Source organism: Gavia stellata, chromosome 7 (assembly GCF_030936135.1).
Source record: "Gavia stellata isolate bGavSte3 chromosome 7, bGavSte3.hap2, whole genome shotgun sequence".
NCBI classification, from domain to species: Eukaryota; Metazoa; Chordata; class Aves; order Gaviiformes; family Gaviidae; genus Gavia; species Gavia stellata.
In genome coordinates, this window is record NC_082600.1 from 38,865,350 (window position 1) to 38,889,115 (window position 23,766).

The 23,766-nt window shown below is 39.9% G+C and overlaps 1 protein-coding gene across 2 annotated transcripts in view; it reads right to left on the bottom strand.

The window, feature by feature from the left end:
* The window catches only part of DCAF5 (DDB1 and CUL4 associated factor 5), a 77,110-nt gene that overhangs the window by 13,323 nt on the left and 40,021 nt on the right, over positions 1 to 23,766 (bottom strand). For both annotated transcript variants that reach the window (XM_059819492.1, XM_059819491.1), the window contains exons 6-7: positions 21,965 to 22,178; positions 6,591 to 6,657 (exon numbers count right to left, since the gene is read on the bottom strand). In XM_059819492.1, the coding sequence (XP_059675475.1) occupies positions 6,591 to 6,657; positions 21,965 to 22,178 (281 nt within the window). The remainder of the gene's footprint in view (positions 1 to 6,590; positions 6,658 to 21,964; positions 22,179 to 23,766) is intronic.

Genomic DNA, 23,766 nt, shown 5'->3' on the forward strand with positions numbered 1-23,766 from the left:
AATATCCTACTACGATGTCTGAGCAGCTGGAATAAATAACTTATAAAAGGCTAAATCTGAAGTGTACACAGATTTCCCCTACACATGTTTCACAAGAATACCATGGCAACACAAGGCATATTTACAGGCTCTGATACAGACAGAAGGAAGGAATAATACAATGCTTTGAAGTAGTAGATGTCTACTAAGTTGCCAAAGTGATTACTTCTTGGTTTGTTTTATTATTTTAATGTTTTAAATATTATGCTAATGAAATTCTTGTTAATTATGCAGTTTTGTAAATATTTATGCAAATGAGTTGACATTTCACATATTGAGAACATACTGGATGGTACATACCAACACATTTTAAAAACCATTAGTAAATCATAATGAAGGAGAGTGAGATATTTGGACAGCAATCTGACTTCCCATGCACAAGTTCCTCAACACAGCAGTGTTTAAAAAAAACCAGAAGAATGAATTATTTGAAGGATAAGGAAAAAAAGGAAGCGATAGATTGTTAGGAAAAATGCCCCAGTGCAGAAATCCTGTAAGAATGTAGAACAATCTCTAAATTAATGGAAGCTGTGTTGTTCCAAACATTTAAAAAAAAATGTTAAAGCGCCAGAGAGCTTGCTGGGGTAAGGAACAATCCTCCACTGGCTCTGTAACAGAGGAATTACATGACCTCATTAAGAAGTCCTTTCTATCTAGGACACTGAAAAAGAAGTCCCGCTGGTTGTTCATATAAGGTAGAAAGACGTTCCACAGACTAAAGCATAACTTCATACAAGCCTTGTGAATTACTGAAAGTGCTGAAAACTCCTGAGAAGAACCAGATACTGGCAACTGCTGCCAGTGTGCCACAGCATACCATTCCACCGTAGTACTTGGCACTACAGTAGAAAGCTCATTTCAAACTAAATTGATTTTCGTTAATAATAATCCAGGACACATTTAGACCATAGGCCACTGCCCTGCATTTGAATCCTATGAGGTCATGAGGCACTAACGGAAGAGAAATACCACAGTTTGGAAAGCATATGCACACAATGCAAGCAAATATGCATAGCGTATAGGGCCTGTGCCTTCAGTGCAGCAGATTATGTTTAGACTCCTTAAGAAGTCTCTCTCTGGTCACTCACATTTGCTTTGTACAATGCATGCCAGCAGATGGCTTTGCTCCTCAGAGAACTGTCTGTAGAGAAGCTAATTTAAACACAAGCACTCTTGCTCTGAGAGCACAGGGCCCTGCAGCATCCCTTCTAGTGGGATAAGGAATCTGACTCCAGCTCTGGCGGCAGCCAGAGCAACTTCAAGGTTTCTCAGCAGCACAGGCCAAACTGACTTTGGTCACATCAAATATGAGGCGAGAACAGCAAGGGCTGGCCAAGATCCTCTCTCCTCATGGCATGGTAAGAGGAGACAGTTTGGAGGAGGCACCAGTAGACTTCTGCTACAAGAGAAAGCGAAAGGGAGTGTTCTCCCCATAAGAAAGCAGCTCCAACTCCACATGCAGACTGCTTCCTTTGTCACCTTTAAATCCATCCTCCACCTCCCAGGCCAGGTGAAAGGATCAGCGTGGCCTTGCAGAGCTTTAGTGTAAGCACAGGGAGCAGTGGGCTGGCAACAGCACCTGCCTCAGGCAACCTGCTCTTCCAGGAAGTCACCCACTATGCCTAGCCTACGCCTAGACCTAGCCCTGTGGTGGTCTTGTACCTCTGCAGGGGTTCCAAAAGCCAAATAAAAAAACTCACATTTAAACATCTAAAGAATATGCAGAAAGCTGTAATAGTGGCTATTTTTGGATGTATATTTTCTCCCTTTTGTTGCTGCTAAATATCTGCCGTATCTCTCTACACCTTATCTATACCAACCCTCCCACTCTTGTTATCACCAGTAGAGCTGAACAACAATATGAAAGCTAAGACAAAATTACTATAGAAAGAAACTTTGGCACACCCTTTCCACTCCATCCCCTCTCCTGGTCTGAGAGAGATTGCTCTTTCAGTGTATTTAACTGCATAGGTTGCAATGGTTTTTACAATGTTATTGGAACAATGCAAATTACGATCAACAGCTATGCTTTCTGAACATAAAGGGAATAAAGTAAGTGAAATTATCACACAACCAATAGCTGTTTTTTTTTTTTTTTTAAATGGAGGTGTGAAAACCCCTTGCCTGTTCATTTATTTTGTACTGGTAGCTGCAAACATGTTCAATACATTAAAGTGGAAGAAGCTTTCATACAATCAGATGGCTAGTTGCTGGGGACTAAGGCTTCTCCAGCCTCTCCCAGCACTCAGTATTATCTTCAGCTTTCTAGTGCTAAATTAGATATTAAACATGCTAAGGCCAATGAGAGAAACACTCATGGATGCTGAATCTTCTTCCACTTAGCTACAGCACTACAAAGCACCCAGCACTGCCTTGCTGTCTGATAGATGCCATCTAGCCAGGACATTTCCACAGGTTTCTGGTATTACAATCCACATGACATGGAAACCCATCTAAATTCCACTGAATACAAGAACCTCTTCTATACTGCCCCACCACTTACTCGCTGTGATCATCAAACAACTGTTCTATAGCACACTATAGTCAACACTGACCTGAAGGAAGAGACAAACTACAGTCCTAAAAGTAAAACAGTTTAGATCCCAAGACCACGCCTCAGAAAAATCAGTTTTTTTAAAAAATACAAGCCTTCCAGAGCATGCTCCCCAGTGGGCCAGATGGCTCCCCACCCCTAACTGGTATGTACATATGCATGTGTGCCCATATATAAAAATCTCAAAAATAGCTAAAGACATTAAGAAACACTTAATCATCTATTATTCATCTTCACTTATCAGCCTGGAGCTTTGAGAACTTAAACCACAAGCTGTCTCCAATGAGATAACCCTGCTCAAATGTTGTGAAAAGATCTGTTGCTGAATTCTTCAAGCCTGAAGAGGTGTCTGCATTTACAATGACCAACGAGGAGAAAAAAAGGGAAGAAAAATTGCATCAGTTCTGCTGAAAATTGGTGCAATTAATTTAGTAACTGGACCACAATGACAGGCCCTTTCTTGCTAACAGTTACAAAGACAGAATTAAAAAGTGGTTTTGAAATGCAGTTTGCTGTTCTGATTTAGTGAAGTTTTTCAGAAGTCTGGTGACAGCCTGCTCACGTAAACTGAAGGATCCCCAACTGTCTTTTCAATCACAAATAAATATCGCATCTCTCATATAGCATCTTTGAGCAGTATTTCAAAAGCAAGAGACAAGCTCTGAGTTGCAAAGATGATTCAGAGTAGCGGGTGAGGAATGTAAATTCCATTTTGCAAAACATTTGGTCTACTAAGCCCTCTATTACCCCACAAGACAGGTCAGGTTCTGTCTTGAACAGGGATTCTTTACCAGCTAAGAGACCATGTTTATAGGAGTTAGATTTAAATACTGCCTGAAGTGCTTGTATGTTAACAGTCTTGCTGGGCATGTCATGTAGGGCCGATGTCTCTTCTCACTTCCAGCTTGCCTTGGAGTCAAGTACAAGCTGTGGAAAGTCACGACTGCTTTTCTTCTGCCAAACTAATGTATTAATTTTGCTAGAAACTCTGCCTCTGAAGAAAACTGGGGTATATACTTTAAAGAGGAAATTGGCTAACAAATTCACCAAACAATCGGCAATTACTTCTGAAGCACAGTGGAAAGCTGGGTAGTACTTGGATGGAGAATAAAGTGGAAAAATGGGCAAACTATTCCACCTCCAAGAAAGGACAAAAGGTTGTAAAAAAGCAACCAGCCTTCTGGCATAGGAAATCCTGGCTTATTCAGAATAATCTAAGACTGTGGAAGGAGACAGTCAATAAAACTCTTCAACAGAATAGCTTATTAACCAATTTAGGAAATACCTTTTTTCACAGACCTCCCCACCCAAAGTAAATAGCATCTAATAATTGGACCGAATAAAATCACTGGCAGAGTTTCCAGCTGATGGGGAATGACTCAATGCAACCTACTGGGAGGACACCTCTAAATTATGATTATTTGCAAAAAACCAGCAGAATTTGTTCCATTTACCTGGCAAAATACCAACACAGGTAACCGCATTCCTCCAACTTGAAATATGTTTGCAATTGTCTGATTGGTGTGTTCCTTCCCACTTTTCTTCATCTTTTGTGTAGTAATGTTTCTAACCATTAGATAGCTAGTACTTGCTGCACCTGTACTTAAGCAAAATAATCTATTTCAGCATTGTTGTTAAGGATGCAGCTCTGTAAAAAGATTTACGCTTGCAGAGAAGTTGCTATTTACAAATAGCTGATATAGTTAAAGGGAGTTGTATCATAAATATTTATAGCAACACAATGTCTGAATTCAACCGGAAGGTAGAAATCTGTTAGAGAGATATTTTTATTTAAAATACCAACCAAGAGCACAGGACATTACATCATCCTGTCTAGTTTGTACAATATTTTAAATGAAAGACCACATTCCACCCCCTCAGATCACAGACCCAAAGACACTCCTATTTTAAGCTAGAACATGAGAACAAGGAGTTTTCCATTGAAGCAGAAGCTTTCCAAGGTCTCCACACCCCTACAGCAAGACTCTTTCTCCAAGAAGGAAGCACAGCAACCTCTCTAGCTGAACAATTATTCTGAACCACAGGATGAGATTTAAGAAAGGATGTTTCATCACATCCAAAACAGGCACAACCCTTCAAGAAGAGCTGAACAAAGAAAAGAGCTTCAATAAGCCTATCACAGGGGATTTGGATGGCCAATGAGTTATTTGCCACAGAGGCCAAATCTTTAGGTGTAACAAAACAAAGCTCCTGAGTTTCCCGAAAATGTTTCAATAAGAGAACTACTCAAGTTACAAGAGCCTAAGACATACATACATGTTCCTAATACAAGATCTTCTGATCCCATTAAGCAACCACTGAGGGCAATTGACATTAAGTAATTAATTTTGTAACTGAAATGTTGCAAGTTTACTGACACCCTTCCTTAAGTTACAAGAACCAGAAATAAGAAAGCTGACCAAAACACCTATGACATTGTTTTGTGGTAATTCTAGCTAACAGTCTTTGTGCAAAGGTCCCACATAAAAAGTTTGTCATCTGCAGCTGCCCGTAAAAAAAGTATCAGACAGATAAACACAAAATCCAAAATCCAGAATTTACAAATGGAGTCAGGACTAGTATAGTAACATGCATAAAATGTAATTCTACAGTGCACACATAAAAACTTACAGATAAAGAACTAATTTAAATGTATGTACCTTTGTTTTAACTCAGAGGAAATTCTGTAAGTAGTTGTAAAACAGTGTCAAATGTAAAAGGAAATCATACAAATTTAAAGAAAAGCAGGGAGAAGTCTCTATAAACCCTATACAAAGATAGAAGGTCAACATACTGGTATATTTAGCACGACCATCTTCAGGACTTCCGGACTGCAACATCAAATCTTGGTTAAATAAACAATCCAAAACTTGAATGGCATTTTCCTCAAAACCCTGCTATTAACCAAACCTTTTAGAAGCTAGTCATCCTCTCAGCTATGATTACACAGCCTTTGAAAATGAAACAAAATATTTTCATTTTACCTCTAACACAGCTTGTAATTTGCTCTCACTATTGCTAAAGCACCTGAGACCACAGGATAGCACTCAGTTGTATTTACCACCACTAAAATGTACAGTTTAAACTGTCAGAGCCATTAGAAATAGAAACGGTAGTACATTTCCTAAAGTCTTGAGTCTTTCAATCAAGATTCAACACCCTTCTAAAAGAGCACAGCTATTTGTTTCAACAGAAGAGATACGCTGACATTGTATGGCTTAGAGTGTTGTATTGCCAAACCCTACACAATACTAGATGATATCAAATTAGGCACTGACCAGCTGTGGCATCTACAACTCTACTGTTACATAACACACACATAGCTGCTTTTCTTTAACACCCCTCTCCTATACTTTCACACAGAGTTGAGCTAGTGCTATTTGCCTAGCTTATCTGCCCCAGCATGGGAAAGGGTGAGAAATGAGTCAAAAGTGGTCATTTCCACCAGCTGATAGGGCTCCTCCACCCAGAAAATAGAAAAGCTTTGCATCAGAAATCAGTGGAAGGGTTTTTGGTGTAAGATGAAAGAGGGGAAGAGAGGCCAATGCACTGGAGCTGTAAGGAGCAGCCTGTGAACCCAGCACTATTTTATGCTGCAAGCTTCGTTACGAGATGAAATTTCTTAGTAACAGATGCTAAATTCTACACTGAAGTCAGATCAGCTTAGAAGCAGCAGAGTTGGTAGGCAAGAGGGAGGAAAGATACACCCTGCTACAGCCACAGCTCTTTCCCTTCATCAGCTCATCTAGAAGATTTAAATTATCATTATATGAGAATAGAAGAGAAATAAAATCAGTATAATAAAAGATTCAAATGGCATTGGCCATTGTTATCAGAGACTGGATTAGGCATTTGTAAACTCTCCCCATCCATCTTTCATCAGAATTATTCTAGATTCAGAGGCTGAGTGAGAACACCAGTTTTTAAAAAAAATCAAACTAGTATTTGTCAGACACCCGCCCCCCACTCCCGCAAATTGCAAAACAACAAAACTTACCTGCTTCTGGATCTGGAGGAATCCTCCACATATACAAATTGAAGTCATCAGAGCCCGAAAGAATGTACTGTTAGGAATAAAAATAAAAGCAGTTTACCACAAAGTATCACCTGAATTATGTTATGTTATTGTTGCTCTTGTTTCTCCAAACCAAAAATGAGGAAAAAAAGATAATTTGTATCATGCCTTGCACCTCGCTGATCAACTTACCCTTAAATGGGGGGTGAGGTACCAGCACAAAAATGTTGCATGCATAGAAATGGACTAAAATTCAAAAGCGTCCTTCATGTATCTAATGCCTACTGCCTAAAGTGTATGTTTTCTTTGCTAAATAAGGCTATGGACTTCGGTTGGCTTTAATACAATCATGTCTAGATCAAACTTTCACATCTTGCAGCATGCAACTCTGGTCTTTTTTTAATGTTGAAGTCTTTCATGCTTTTTTCTCATCTCCTGAACTACCAAGGAAAACTCCATCAAACACATACCTAAGAAGAGAGCTAGCATGTCCATTACGCACAAGCACAACATGTCTGGCTCATCAGTCTACTAAGATCATAAAAAATGAGTCACTGAATCACATCTTGAACACTGAACAAAACCAAAGCTAAACATTCACTGTCGGCAAGTCTCAAGCGGTTTAAAAAAACGAAAACAAAACCAAAAACATTTATCATGCTGTTCATTTTTTTCCTGGTTATAGTTACTCTGAAGAGATCGAACACTGCCCTTTTTCAACAGTGCATGAACTATAAGCAATCTCTTTATCGTACAGAAGTTTAGGCAATATGCAATTTGAAGTAGCTTAATGTACTACAAACACGCACTGGAATGACAGGTGACATTTGACATGGTAAAAAGCTTACACTTCTCAGCTACGAGAGGCCACAAACTGTGCCTTGTCTCCAAATATCTCTTCTCCAATAAACCGTACTCCCTGTCATTTATTTCTCTCCCAAATTAGAGATGAGATGATGTGTAGTGGAACCAAGGGCAGATTCCAATTTCAGTTATACTGGTGTAGACAATGTAAATCTCTAGCCCTCAGCTGACTTAAGACTTCTGCTTAATCAATTTAGTCGAGAAGTTGGGTTTTTCATTTTAATGTTATTATTAGTAGGGTAGAGAGAAGGGAGAAAAAGAAAGAAATGGAGCAAGTTTGTCCCTTTTCTAACCTTTGAGAGGAGAAAAATTCTGTTTTGTTTGGCTCAAATGTAACTGGTTTCTGTCTTTCATTCTCCAGGGGTACATAAACTCATCAGGCAAAGTAACATCAAGCAGTGAGGAGACAAGTCCTGGAATAACACAGGACTGAGAAGCAAATAAACAAAAAATATATACTAACATGGAGAAAACTGCTATAAATTTGCATACGTTCTGTTTGCAATGCTAATTACGTTCGTGCAGTGTTCAGATGTTTCCAGCCACAAAAATGTAATAACCAACCACTAAAATCCCTCCTCTGGTTTCCTAGTTTCATAATTCAACCATTCTTTTTTCTCTTATTTTTAAGGATTTAGGATGTGAGTAAGCACTTATGAATGCAATTCTGCTCATTTTCTGACAGATAAGAAGCACCGATCAAACAAAAGTTCCTTTAAAAACTTGTGCACACTAGTTCTGCATCACTCATAGACCCATCCTTTCCAAACCAGAAAGTTATTTCTACAAGCCAACGTGTTCAGGCACTTAGGCAGCCTACCTCTGCCAAATTGACCTGATGGTGCCAGGAATATGTGCTTCCCTTTCATTTGACTGCTCATAAATGTTAGCTCACAGCAGGCTGAGCCACTGTGCCAAAACTACACAGATTAGGGCTCATCTAGGCAATCCCAGCAATCACAAAGAAAGCACCTCTAATATGTTTTGTTACACAAGAAATGCTACATGGCAAAAAAAAAGTCTTGTTTAAAGTTATAAAAATGTTGCCAGTTGTTAGTATTTACTACCAAATGTGTGGTTGAAGCAGCAACTGGTTTGCCTAGGACATGTGGGGGAAAATGGAGACTTCTAAAACAGCTAGAAAGCTCAGTATCTTGAATTTATGACCATAATGCCCTTTTTTTAAAAAAAAAAAAACACAAACCCAAGTTCTAACAAATCTTCACTATGAGAGTCATTTAGCACTTTATGTCATATATCAAACAAACCTACCAACAATGACAGGCCCCAAAGTGACGTATTCCAGATATTCTGCACCAGGCACACAACACAGAAAAAACACGTTACGTATGTGCAGGGAACGAAGTGTCTGTGAAACTTTTCAAATCAGCTTCCAAACTGATTTGCAGAGGAACACACTGTGTATCCTGTAAGACTCAATGGCCAATTGTCTAGGAAATCTGGTGTATCATTTCCCAGCGAACAAGAATATACTACCTGCAAAGACCACCGATCCAAGTATACTCTGTCTTGCTTTGGAGATAGCAAAATTTAGAGTGTCCTTGCAGCGATGTGGAACAATGGCAATTTGACTGCACTATCAAGAGTGCAACCAGGAGGTCAAGACAAGCCATTATTCCCCTTAACTGGCACTTTTAAGGCCACACCTGGAGTGTTGTGTCCGGTTTGGGTTCCCTGATACAAGAGAGTGACACTAATGAATTGGACAGAGAGTGGAGGAGGGCCGCTGGGGCTGAAGGCACATGACCTGTGAAGAAAAGCTAAGAGAATTGGCCTTATTTAGCCAGAAGAGAAAGTGAAGGGACAGAATGGACTTCAACAGTCTCCCACTGTCTGAGGAATACAGAGCAGCTGGGATCAGACTCTTCTCAAGGGCATGCAGTGGATGCTCAGGAAGCAACAGTCACAAGTCACAACAAGGGAAATTCCAGCTGAGCACAAAGGAACAACATGTTCAAGAGGAGCATAACAAACACTGCAATTCAGCCCCAGAAAGGCTGTGGAATCTCCACCCTTGCAAATCTGAAATTTACCTGGACAATTCCCTGAGCAACCTGATCTGACGTTGAAGATGCTCTGCTCTGAGAAGCAGCTTAAGTCAGATGACCTCCAGAGCTCTCTTTTTGATTAAGTTTTTTCAAAGATTACCAAAGTAAAAAGGGAAATAATTGTCTTGGTGGATTGGGGTTGGTTTTTGGGTTGGGGGGTGGGAAGGAGGGAAGGGGGAAGAGGTAGGCAGTGTCAGGAAAATGCCCACCTGAAACCTTTACACTTCATCACACATCACAGCTTCATGAAAACTCCAACAGGAAAGACAAAACTTATGCCACACAGACAGAAGCATAAGCTGCAGTTCAGCACATGGACTTGCATAAATTCAGGTGGTCACAATTTGGGGAATTTAAAGAAAGAAATTAGTAAAGTATCTTAAAGTAGTTCACAGAATCATAGAATGGCTGAGGCTAGAAGGGACCTCCAGAGGTCATCTGGTCCAACCACCCTGCTCAAGCAGGGTCACCTAGAGCCGACTGCCCAGGACCATGTCCAGATGGCTTTTGAATATCTCCAGTGGTGGAGATATTCAATCCCACTACCTCCAATTGAGATAGTTCCTACCTGCTTAAAAGCACCATGAAGTCCTTCGCTTCATTACTGTTTTCTAAAGACATTTGCACCAATCAAATACACTTGGCCAAAGTACTCTGGAGTGAATTAAAAGAAAATAAGTAGGAATGAATAAAGCATCTGCATTGCAATTTATGTCTAGTCACAGACTAAAGCTCAGCTCAGGATCTGAGCTGTTCTGAAGAAGTGCTTATGGGTTTAATCTTGCAACTGAGACAGCCAGCAGTAAGTGCTGAAAACATTAACCGATAAAGTTGTCTACACAAGTTTGATGTTTTAACCAATGGGCTGTAAGTTGCAAACTTTTTATATAAGTTTAAATTTTATTTCAATAGTTAGCTCTGCCATTAATTATCAGAAATAGATCATATTCCACAAAATATCCAACTATTTGGTATCTCTGCCATTCCACTGCCGCCACTGTAGCGTCCAGCATTGTTTTCCACTCTCTTTCCCTGTTAGGATACCTCTGGGGTGCATGTTTTTCTGCTGTTCTCACAATAGAGAATTGAATCCCCAAAATGTATTCCTTTTGTCCTTTTCTGTAAGACCAGGTGATAGGGGTCTGAGAAGTAGAACGTGGCTTTTCAGAAAGAGACCAAAGACTGACAGAAGCACAACTTCATGACTGCAGCTATTGCAAGAAAGATGTGCCAGCTGACGCTTCAAGAGCAGACACCCAAGCTGCTGAAGCCAGAAACACGCCTCTTTCATGACATTTGAAAAAGAAACTCAATTCCAATTAGTACTCTCTGCACAAGACAATGGGAACCCAAGGCCTCTGTAGAGCACAGCTGGACTGATGTTACTAGGACATTTACATGATTATCTGTGAAAATTCTTCTTTGATGTATTCATTATTAGTACAACGATAAGCCAATAGTTTTCCACACTAGTTGACAGCTAAAGAACAAGGACTGAGAAAATGCAAAAGTCAGTCCATACTCCTAGAAAATTCAAAGAAATAATTGCTATGAAATGCACCAAGCCCTAGTTAACAAGGCTGAAATCCTGAGGGAATGGAGCACACTTTTTAAAAGGAAGGAACGGAAGGGAAAGAAAAAGAAGGAGTTGGGGTAGGGTAGATGAAAGAATGTCATGCTGCATATGCATAGACTCCACTTTAATTGTGGCCAAGGATTTTTGGATGTGTAAAATGTAATTCCCAGCAGAGTACCTTCTACTCTCTCACTTTAAGAACAAAAGCCCAGATAATCAAACCACAGAGGGAAGCCAGTGAGAGGCAAAAAATTGTGCATTCACAGAGACAAGTAAATGGCTAAGACAACGTGCACTCTCCCTCCTCCTGCCGTCCCCCGCTCAAAAGACAAACTCCAAGCAGAACATAACCTCAAGAACCACTGCAGTGCTGAATTCTGAATCAGACCAGACACTGTGCAAGGAGCTCAGATGCTCAGATGTCTGGGGGAGAGACCAGTATTAAAACCACCTGTTTAATTGTCTGCATTTTTGCTGCTGTATCTGACCAGGATTTCGGAAATCAACATTCACAATATTCATGTGAACATGAGATTAGACAGAAAAACAGTTGCTAATAATTAATATTGGAGTTTTTTTAGAAGGGAAGAATCAGCTTCTATGTCTAGCTGTTAGCAACAATGACAGGAAAAGGCTTCCAGATGACTACAAGCTGCTGATTCAGAAGTTTGCCTTAGAAGGAAGAAACTCTCAGGCGTGGTTGGAGTCTGCTGCTGGAGAAAACACAAATTCAGTCTGAGCTTCAAGTACGCATAAAATGCTTCAAATGAACTATCATCAGGAATCTGGCAGAATTACTTTGGACTAGCGCTCCCCACTCATTCCACTGTAACTCTTCTCATTTTCTCTCTCCCCAAGGAAATTACAGCAGTTGATATAAATAAATGGAGATCTAATCTGTTGCTGCTATAGTCTCATAACAGTAGCATTAGTATTGCATTTTGCAGAGTACTACCACTCTGGGGAATTTATTTTTGTTCTTACCACTGCCTGTTTGAAAGCTTTCAAAATCCCACAAACTACATTTCCTCAGGTGCTACTGAATATGGAGTATTTCAATAAAATTGTATCTAAATCAAACCTTATTTTACAGTTTCCCACATCCACATTTCCTGTTTCCATAAAATTTCCTCTTACTTATGACCTATATCAGAGACATTTTTAAGCTTTTGGCCGTAGACAAGGGACCAGCAGACATGGATCATTTTTCTAGAAGTATCAGCAAGTCTTTTGAATGACCCTACTAATGTAGGGGAGAACAGGAAAAATGTAGGAGAATTTGTCTCAAAAGCACAAACCGAAAAACACCATCACCATATAATTATAAATGGATGAATGAGACCATGGGTAACAGTACATAGATGATAACCATCTGAAAAGTGATTACTACTACGTTACTAACAGGAAAATGTTTGTTAGAGAGACTCAAATTCCATGCTGCTGCTGCTTACAGCTTTACTAACAAGTCAGCTCTGAAAGAGACTAAACTTCTTAAATCTCAATTCCCACTCACTTGAGCATGTCTGTCCTTTCCTCAGAGGGGCCAATGAAACCTGGGGCAGAAAAGATCAGAGTAGACAGTTTTTCTTGGGCTTTTAGTGAGCTGTCCCTTAGCTTCTTGAAGTAATGCAAAATCCACATGCTGGGGAAGAAGCACAGAGGCATCCAAATTTGAAACAGTTCGGCTGGTGCTTTGCACAGCTCCTTTAAGAGGCAGGTTGTACAGTCCCTCCATATATTGCCTGTAACATAATATAACTCATGGGTGGGGTGTAAGCTTTTGCTTTTTTTCCCATTGCAACAGATAAAGCATCTGGATTGTTGGCAGTCTGCTAGGCTGAACTCTTAACTCCTCTTGAGCATATGAGAAGAGCTGCCTTGCACATCTCTGTGGTGGGATACGCACTGAGGAAACCACAGTTTGACATGAAGCATCACTGAAGTCTGAAAAACGTTGATTATTTGTCCAAAAGAGATTGAAATTCATAGCAATCAGCACTTTGGAGAAGGAATCCATTTACACAAAGAATATAAAAACTGTGTATTTTTCCAAGGAAGAAAGGTTTCCTAAGGAAACAGGGCTTATGCTATTTTATTCTTTGTGGCATCTCTCCATCTCCAAGAGCTTTTAAGCCTAATGGCCAATTTCAAAGTTGATAGAGGACCTGAGGTTCCAGAATTACAGACTGCCTAGAAATACTCTCTTACAAACAGGCAGCCACACAGAGGAGAAAGAGAGACCCTGTAAGTAGCCACTGAGAGCAAAGCAGTACCATAATTACACCCCCCCTACTAAACATCAGGAAACCCAAATGGGAACTCATCCTTGAGCCCGACAAAATCCCAATGATATCACCACGATCTGCTTCTCAGGGAACTATTTCAAAGGGGATAAGAAAGCAAGCTATAAATAAATAAAAGCAAAAACTAAGAAAGATCACTTCATATACACATATATATTTGTGCGTGTGCTTGTATGTATATAAAATATGGCAACCATGAACAGAGGTCTTGCTATACAATACATATTTTGCATTAAAAATGTTTGACAGAACACACATCCTCGTTAGAAATGAGACTTCCCCTGCTATTTCCTCCATTTTTAAAAAAATGACTGATACTTAATTCACCATTTGGTCAGAATTTAGTGTTAAGTCTGCATTTCCTGCCGGTAGAAAAAACACAGATTTGCTTTCAAATCATCTTTCTATTGTTAGACTACCCACTAACCAGAGGAGAAACAAGGTAAGGACACATCTATGGAGGAGGAAAAGACTTTTTCCTATTCAAAAAGCAACAAGAAGCAAACAAACAAGGAATCAGCAAGATAATACAGTTTGTTTGAGATGCGCAATACTAGAGGAATAAAAGAAAAAAACCAGGATCTCCTACAGAGCAGAGCACTCCTTTCCTTTCCTTAAACAATTAAGAAATAAGCAACAGTGAAGTATTTCCATCTCTTTGCGATTCCTGATCTTTCTGTCAGGCTGTTACCTTTAGGCTTTTAGTATAGAGTTCCCACTGAGTACAGCTTCAAAAGCTGCTCTAATGATCATCTGCTGACCTCCTCTGTAGGTATGTTCCCACCTACATCCATTGTGCCAACACCAGCGCTTGTGACACAGCATTGGTCTGGTTCAGTAGCTAGAAGAGTAAAATCCCATACAAATTGTGATCATTCATTCAATATATTTCTTCTAATTTATGTATATCAACCAGCTTCTATAGGGTTCAGGTGGGTGCCAGTACAGCCCAAGTTAAAGTACAGGACCTTCCCTCTCAATGGCATACCGCCTCGTTTGTACCCTCAGACTGCAACCCCAGTCAGAGTGGCTGCCTCTTCCCCTTTTAGAAGCTCTCACTGTTACCAACTAAGAACTTCCTCTCCCCAAACCAGTTAACCAGGGTGTAGGGTCGGGAAGATGTAAAGAACAGTCACCTGTGCAGGCTATTAACCTCTTGTAGCTGTCTGTCAATGACAAAACTTAAAGTAAGAAGAGACAATTGGGAAAGCTATTTCTGAAATGTGTTTTGGAAAACTTATGGTTAAGAAAATCATTTACCTACAAGAAAGGATACCTATACATTCCTTTATCTTCTGCTTTGTAATAAATTCTGGGGCACAAATCAGATCTTCTGTGCAATATTTAACAAATTTAAGGAGTAATCTACCACTAGGGGTCACAACATTGTGATATTAAGAAACACATTTGCTTGGAAAACAGCTGTCTTTTTTCGAACTAGCCAGGACAGCAGCTTGCAACCTGTACTGTTTGAGACTGTTTTTCAGGAAGGTTGAAACTAGCACAAAAAAGAGCTTAAAAGTTTCCATCTCGGCCTGAGAATCAAGCAGGTACATCCAAAGACTTTTTACAACAGAAACTTTGTTCCTCAGTAAGAAGCATGCCTATCTCATAAACTGGAAAAAGAAAAGCTCTGACACAGCAGACTGAGGAAACACAAATTGCTTCTAGTACTTAAAATTCAAAGCCAAAATTTGTATTCCTACTCTCTAAATCCCTAATCTTATAAAGGAGCCAACCCTGTGTGGGGCAGTTTTAAATGCTTACAGAAGCATCATCAGGAACAATCCATCAACATTTTTCCAGCTGCCTTTTTGCCATGCAGAAAGGCCATAACAATAATTTTATTCATGAACAAAAGCAACTTAGAAACCCTTATTGTGGATTTCTATGGCAGGGAAAATATTCCTATTACGTTCCAAAGAAAGCAACAGCAAGTTTATCTGAATGTATGAAGACAACTCTTCTGTACACGTCTGAAACGGCATGTACCCCAATTGCTCTCTTTTGTCTTTTTCAGCCATCTGTTACTTTACTTTTTCAAATACACGTTAAATCAAATATTCTATTAGTCAAAATCCTCCATAATTCAGTCACTTTTTCAGTATCTAGACAAGGTCTAGTTTTAACAGCTCAACAAGAAACACTGTCAGTACAGCACCCATTGTGTGTCATTTTTAGCAGTGCATTCCTGCTCACTCTCTTGTTCTCTTCCCAGGATGCTACTAAACTGCAGATCTCCTGTGATGCACTATGAGGTACACGAAGCCTGCAAACCTTAAAGTCTCCTGAGTCAGGGTTCCACTCCACCAGAATTTTGCTTCAGTATGGGTCCCTTTGGGTAATGCATTACTGTCCAGAGGTCTAAAAACCTCCCCCAAGGGCTTACCGGAATGCAGAAGAGAAGGGAGACAGGAAATGGAGCTGGCAGGATGCCCCAGGGAATGGGGGAAGAGGTGATCAGAATAAGAGGGGTTAAAGAAAACTCCTAGCCCCTTCTGTCAAGACCCTGATTCTGAAGAGACATTTTCAGTATGACCCTTCCATGTCAATTACCAAAAGCAATGGGGACGAAATAAATAAATCATTTCATAGCCAGATAAATTACTTACGTATGTATTTTGTATGTGTGTAATGTTATGCATATAGCTGGGATTTAAACTGCCATTTAGATAAAGTAAAAAACAAAGTACAACTTCATCAGTACTTCTTGGAAGAAGCCAATTTAAGACAGAGTAAGACACTGATTTTCTTTTTATCCAAGCACAGCAACATATTTGCACACTGAGTGGTTTTCATATATTAAGAAATGCTGACCACCATAAGCTACTATTCATACAGAAGTCGTCTGTGCACAGGAAACTCACAATATAGTCTTCTAAAGAGTAACACCCTTTCTTCTTTTTAGTTTTTAAAGCTAGACATTGGTAAGTACTACTTCCTAAGATAAATGGCCTTTAAGTTACATGCCACAAAGCAGAACATAGAAAAAAATTCTATTTCTTTACAAAGGCAATGCACAACCACATAAGACCCCTGGCACCTATACAGCGAATCCTGTTCTTGGAAGGATTACATTCATGTAATAATTCTGTCCTGCTAAAAACTGGGTTGTCCCTAACCAGGGCTATTTAGCACACAGACTTCAACATAATGAAGGCTGTAACTTTATAGGGAGTTGGAGGAGTCTGCAGTACCGTGAGCGGTGCATTCCTGAAACTCTCCTATACCAGTGTAATGTCAACAGAAAAGGCTCAGTGGTGATGTAATGTCTGAGGGCATGCCAGAGTCAAGACACTTTTTGTTTGATTCACAGGGTACAAGTTATTTCTCCCCAACCCCGTCTTCTTTAAAGCAGGCAATAGGCAGTTGATTTTACAGCTACAAGCATTATAGAGCCTCACATTATCTGTGCAGTGAAAAAAAAGGAATGAGCTGATAGCATTCATCGTTGTTAAACAGGCAACAATTCTTGAGCAAGAAAAGCTTTTGGTCTATTTTAGTTTGGAGGGGGGGTTGTGTTTTGTGGGGTTTTTGTGGGTCTTTTTTTGCTGCTGCCCATCACCATGGCCTCTGAGGCTCCTACACTTAAAAATTCATTTGGGTACGTGAAGCCCTTCAATACTTTCTGTGTCTTCAGATCCAGGAAGATACTTTCCATATCATAGCAACTAAAAATCCTTAGTATTTAAACAACATTTCCCAACTTCTACTGCTGACAAGAAGAATGGAAACTCCCCCAGTACTCTGACACAACTTGAGATACTCACACATTCTGTAATTTGTATGTAAACAAACACTTGTGCACACTAGGGTAAAGTCAGTGGGAGTTAGGTGCATAAATAAACTGCCTTTAAGATTCTGGGCCTGGATGCCTGTACCAGGAGGATGGATAAATCATGCTCTCGCATAAATCTCTATAGCCAACAGAGGGAGTGGGCAGCTGAGAGTCATGCTTAATCCATCTAGCCTATCTCATCCTTCCTCCCTTCCACAGCTGTATGACTCAAGTGAGCTCCTGGGTAACGCAAATGGCATGCAATTTCACAGAATCACAAAGGTTGGAAAAGACCTGTAAGATCATCAAGTCCAACCATCAACTAACACCACCATGCCCACTAAACCATGTCCCACAATGCCTCATCCACACGTTCCTTGAACACCTCCAGTGAGGGTGACTCCACCACTTCCCTGGGCAGCCTTTTCCAGTGTCTCACCACTCTCTCAGTAAAGAAATTTTTCCTAATATCCAGCCTGAACCTCCCTTGGCACAACTTGAGGCCATTTCCTCTTGTTCTGTCACTCGTCACTTGGGAGAAGAGGCCAACACCCACCTCTCTGCAACCTCCTTTCAGGTAACTGTAGAGAGTCATGAGGTATCCCCTCAGCCTCCTCTTCTCCAGGCTGAACAACCCCAGTTCCCTCAGCCGCTCCTCAAAAGACTTGTGCTCCAGACCCCTCACCAGCTTTGTCGCCCTTCTCTGGACACGCTCCAGCACCTCAATTCGAATGCATTTATCTACCAACATCAGAGCTCTGCTACAAGGAAAAGAAAAATTGGTGTCATGCGAATGAGGCCAATACACTCATGACATGGACAAAAGAGAGAGTTCCAAGGGGAGCAAATGAAGGCAATTATAAATGGGTGCAAATAAAACACCAGCTAAACACTGCTTCTCAAGCTTTGGTAGTTGTAATAAACATAAACAAGAATCATAGAATCGTTTAGGTTGGAAAAGACCCTTAAGATCATCAAGTCCAACCGTAAACCTAACACTGCCAAGTCCACCATTAAACCATGTCCCTAAGCGCCTCATCCACAAGTCTTTTAAAAACCTCCAGGGATGGTGACTCAACCACCTCCCTGGGTAGCCTGTTCCAATGTCTGACCACCCTTTCGGTGAAGAAGTTTTTCCTAATATCCAATCTAAACCTTCCCGGTGCAACTCTTGTCCTATCACTTGTGACCTGGGAGAAGAGACCAGCACCCACCTCTCTACAACCCCCTTTAAGGTAGTTGTAGAGAGTCTGACTGTGGCATTTCTAGGAAAAATGCTTGCATATATTGTTCACTGATTGTCAAATCAGGTTCACAAGGACGAGAGCAATAATGCTTTCAGAGGAAAACAACAGTTTCCAAGGACACAAAAAGAAGCAAAGCTGTTCATCCTCCAAGATCCCTGTCACTTAGCTTGTGCTACAACCCACACACCCAAAATACCTGCAACAACTCAAAACCATCTAAGCACTTCAGAATGTGTTCTTTTAAACTAAAAAGAAAAAAAAAATCATTGGGGTTAACAGGTGAATCTTTCTGAGTTTTGTTCCTTAAAGCATTAACGGTATTTCATTCTTTGTTAAGAGGTTTCTATCTACTTGCATCACAGATGCTCCAATAAAACAAGCTGGTATCCACATCACTGCACACCTGCTGGTAGCAGGCTCCCCTCTAGAGTGACAAGTCAGAAGTTCAGGATCCAAGTCCTTTTGAGTACCTGCCACAACCTGTGGGCACTAAAAAGACAATACTGAGAAAAGATTACCATACAGAGCCTAACTGCCATCAACAGACAAACCAATCAAACTGTTCCCCAACTAGTAGTCTGTGTTTTATTTGTGTATTAATTTAACACACACACCTTGCCAAAGGAAGAATAACACATCTGATCATTATGGGAACTTAAGTATTTAATTTCTTAAAATATAAGGATGATCTCTAAGAGAACTCTTAAGTTGTGTGCTTGCAGCTCAGAATCTGTTCATTTTTTCCATACTAGAATCCAACAGCTCCATATGGAACATGGTGTTATTTACCTTCTCTGTAGATTTTCACTGCTGTGCTACAGCAAACTTCCAAAGGCAAGTACTAAGATACTAACAGTTGCCGGTTTTTAAACCCTGATGGTCACGATTTACAGGAAAACTTCCTGTGAGTAAACCATTTTCCATGTACAAACTTCATAGAAAGATTGGCAAAGGCTGCAGTTCTGTGAGGAGCTGAGTCTCACAGCGCTGAAAGGCCATCTCTCACCCACCCTCTAATCCCTTCCTTATATTGCATTCAAACGCTTGCCAGAGCCCTCTGAGTGTCAATGTAAGTCATTAACCCAGAAAAAGAAGTAAATGTTTCTGTCAGGTTAGGAAGTTGAATCAGTGAAAGGTCTTGCATCACCTCTGCTGGATAAGAAAGGCCTCCCGCTTTCAGCGGTTGACTTTTTTTCCAATGCAACTGCATTCTAAGCACTGATGAGTTAAGGATATCCCTTTCTTGTTAGGGTTAAAATATAGAATCAAAATGCAACTTTAACAAATGAACTAACTGTGCAGACAACACATAATTGTTTTTGAACACAGGATAGTCAAATTTTAAAATTACTAGGCTCTGTATGAAAACCTAACTATTTAAGACAGCTTAAAAGAGAAAAAAAGATTGAGTCATCAGTTTAATAAAGATGAAAAGAAAAATCGAAGACAGAGAAAATCAGAGGTGCAATGAGGGAAAATTTCTGAAGAAGCCTTCCTACCACAAGTGCCACTCATAATTTGAACACTTTCTTATCCTTAGATCCCTTCAAATGAGCCTTAGCCCACACAAAGTTTTGATCCTACAAGGAATTACAAGCAAGGAATTCTATGAAGCTCACTTTGCATGGATCTCGAATGAAAGATGTTCTTCATTAAGGCAAAGGACAGCAATATTAAATGGGAGTTGGGGCTGGAACCAGATTACATTGGAAACATTCTTTTTTTGGTGAATTCTGATTTGCAGGGGAGTCTTGCATGTACTATTTCATATTCACAAAACTCACCAAAAAGCAAAAGCATACTAGTTGTACAGAACGGCAAAACCCAAAAAAACATTGTAATTTTTTTTATTCATCTTGTTATCTTACAGTAGGTTCCAACTCTAACCTTCTTTTCTAGATACACCTGGAACTGGAATTGGGTTCTCTGTAAAAGGCAGTCCCTAAGGACTACCCATAGTGTTGACAATCTTAAGTCAGCTGAATTTGAGCATTACTGGACAGTTTCAGACATACGCAGTTGGACAACATGTTGGCATTTTCTGCAACTTCATTACCTTTTTTCCTTCCACTTAGAGGATGGGTACAAGCAGGTATCTAAATGTCAAATTCTACATCTCTCTAATATTCCATATTAAACTTCACCTTCCCTATTACCTTCTTATAGCATTTATAAGGGAATATAAATGTCTTTTGCTCTGATTTCCTGCTGGTTAGTAGCATTATGTGCTGCTACTTACCTGAACAGAAAGTCCATCAAGCCAAAAGAATATAAAGTTTTTAAAAAAATGCAGGCTTCTGAAGTACTGCATCAACCTGATACAGAACAACCATGTTCTTCACATTAAAATAACACAATTCCCGTAAGAAAACGGCTTAGAAAGCACAACAACAGACACTAAGGCTTTTATCTAGATCTTCAGTAACAGAGGAGAAGCTAAACTGTACATCAGAGTGTACATAGGTCTGCTCTGACTTCCAGAGGATAGGAGAGTGTCATCTTTAGGCTGACTAAATAATGGACCACAAATCATCAGCAGTTTTCTTCTTTAACAATACATGTGCTTGCCCATTCTTTGTAGCAAACCACTCTATTTTTTTAAGATGGTTTCATTACTGCATTTTCACACTCCTTCTGCCAAAAACTATGTAAAACTCAGAAACACTATTCAAGTTCAGTGACGTAAATCTATGTCCTACTTGCAATCTGAAAGAAGCTCAACTCTGCCTCCTGCAGCAGCAGCACTAGAATTAATGACCAAATTCTGACTGCAGGAATTTTACTGATGGCAGCAAAGAAATTTTCAGATCTTAGTTCTATACTATCATGGCTTTAAAATACATTTTTTGTCTTTAAACAGTATTAGGGTTATTAAATACAGCTGTCTAAATACAATATCCAGCTCTAGAATCATACAAACTGCTCTTAGTCACTTTATGTGTGACCTATTTCTTTGTGATTAGTGGTAGGGAGAGTCCTGCTTCAGTGAAGTAACAAACTATTCCTTCCTCACCACCCGCCCTCACCACTTATAGAACACTGAACTATAAAGACCTATGATCTGATCCAGTAGTACAGTATTAAAGGAGAAACATTATAATTTGAAATAAGAATCAATAACTCCACAAATCCACAATATTTATATTTTGTGGGATTGCCTCCACTGCACTCAGTAGCAATACTGAAATGAAAGGAAGATGCTTCCTTATCATATGTAGAAAATATTGTCTACTCATGGTTCCAAAATCATATTAACTGGACCTAAAAAGCCTCTGCAAATATTTTTTTTGTGAATATCACCTTCCAAGTAAGTATTAGATCACATCAAACAAGAGGTAAAATGTATCATGTGCTTTGGTATATGTTTTTCTTCTCTGAGAGCCTACGTGGCAAAACAGTTCTGACACGTGTCCTGCCTCCTGTTTTATCTCCTAAATCAGAAAAAACACCCCTCACAGAGGTGTTTTCAAACACTCATGGAAACTCTGGAGATTCAGGACAGCATTGCTTGCTTATTACCTGATCACGATCACCTGCAAAACAGCAGCTCTTCATAGTACATGAGTTGAAGTACCCTTGGTTGTCAAACTGGAAGACAGGCAGACGGCAGTGGATGTCATAGAGGACTGGGGGAAGGCGCCGACGCAGTGCCAGCAGCTGGGTTCCATTGCTGTTGAACCGGACACTCATGGCACTCTGAAGGGAGAGGTTTCCACCATAGCGGAGCAGCGAACTGGGAGAAGAGAGGAAACAAGTGAGATGGGCGGCACATATGAACTGAACTACTTAAAGACAGAACACTCTCTAACCTTACTGAGTAATTTCAAACAAGCAAGCCCAGAAAACTATAATCTTACTTAATTTCTACTTCAAGGCATCAATTCCTGAACAAACTTGATTCAAACCTGCATGACAAACTATCAAAATGCTAAAATTATAAAGTCTTCAGAAGAGTAAAGTTGAAGATTTCATGCATAGGAGCAAAGTCTCACAGAGTAGCCTTAGCCTTAAAAAGGCTGTTCTTGTACTTCTGGGATGTCTGCATTTGAGACTAACCCTACCAGAACTCAGCTGTCTTTGTTCAGCTGGTGCCTGAATCCAGCCAGCCCAAACTTTTTTTTTCCCCTCTGCTCTGGCACAGGATGGCATTTTCTCCAATTGTAGATACTCTGACCATTATCTCACTTCTGCTTCTATTTACACTTCTACAGGGCATCAGAGGATGTTTCAACTCTACAATCAGTTCCAGCTGTCTTAAATAAAAGGCCATCTTTCTAACAAGTTATCACAAGAAATGCTAAAATAAATCACTTAGCTAATCTCAAACTTGCTTCATCTAAAAATATTGCCAAGTAGGCAAGACAATTACGCTACCACATGACACTATTACCTAAAACTCTCACATGGTTGAATTAGCTAGTTTCCTTGTTCCCTATAAGGCTGTATGATCAGAGCTGAAGTATTTGTTTCAGTTCTTATTGACATATACAAGACAAAAACAATAGGTCACAAGTTTCCAGGCTCTCTCTTTAAAACAGTAACAGAATATGGAATTTGTTCCATCCAGGAACCTAAAGATAATCAAAGCATACCTGAAATTCAACTTGCACTGTACAGGCTTTCTGGTTTTTCCAAAGACTTAATTCAATCCCTGTACTTGAAATGATTGTGTGTATGGAAAGAGAGACAAAGAAGGAAGACATTTTATCCCTTTTTTGTTCAGTGATCACTGAAGCCTCCTTAAACAGTACCAGAGCTCGACCTTTTCTTAACAGTTTTTGAGCAATCCCCATGAAAGCTTGTTAAGAGCTGTGACTTTTGTGCACCTTTTGGACCAGACAAGGCATGCCAGCACAGAATTTGCAGATTCTAGAGGGAAGTTTATTCATAGATTTTAATGCATTATACTTTCTGAAGTAGCCCTCTGCCCAATATTTGTGAAAAATGAGTCACTCCACATGGATGGGAAGCCACATTCCGTGCAGGTTGAAGCACGCATCATTACATGAGATACTGTATAGTTAAAAAACTATTGTTCCTAAGCCAGAGTTAAACGAAACCAAAAACAAAATAGAAGACTCCACATAATGAACGCACTAGAAATACACGGCTCTCACACACATGCACTTTGTGAACTGAACAGTCAAAGCCAGGGTGCCACAAAGGAACCAGAAGTCACATTTTCAAAGCCAACTAGTAAGAGCTTCAGCTGGGCCCAAAACTTTTGAACGCCTGTATCAGCATCAAGAGTCCTGCTCTCTCACATGTGTGTGCATTCTCCTCCTCCTAGGAAAAGCTGCTGAGCTTCTTTTAATAGCGTT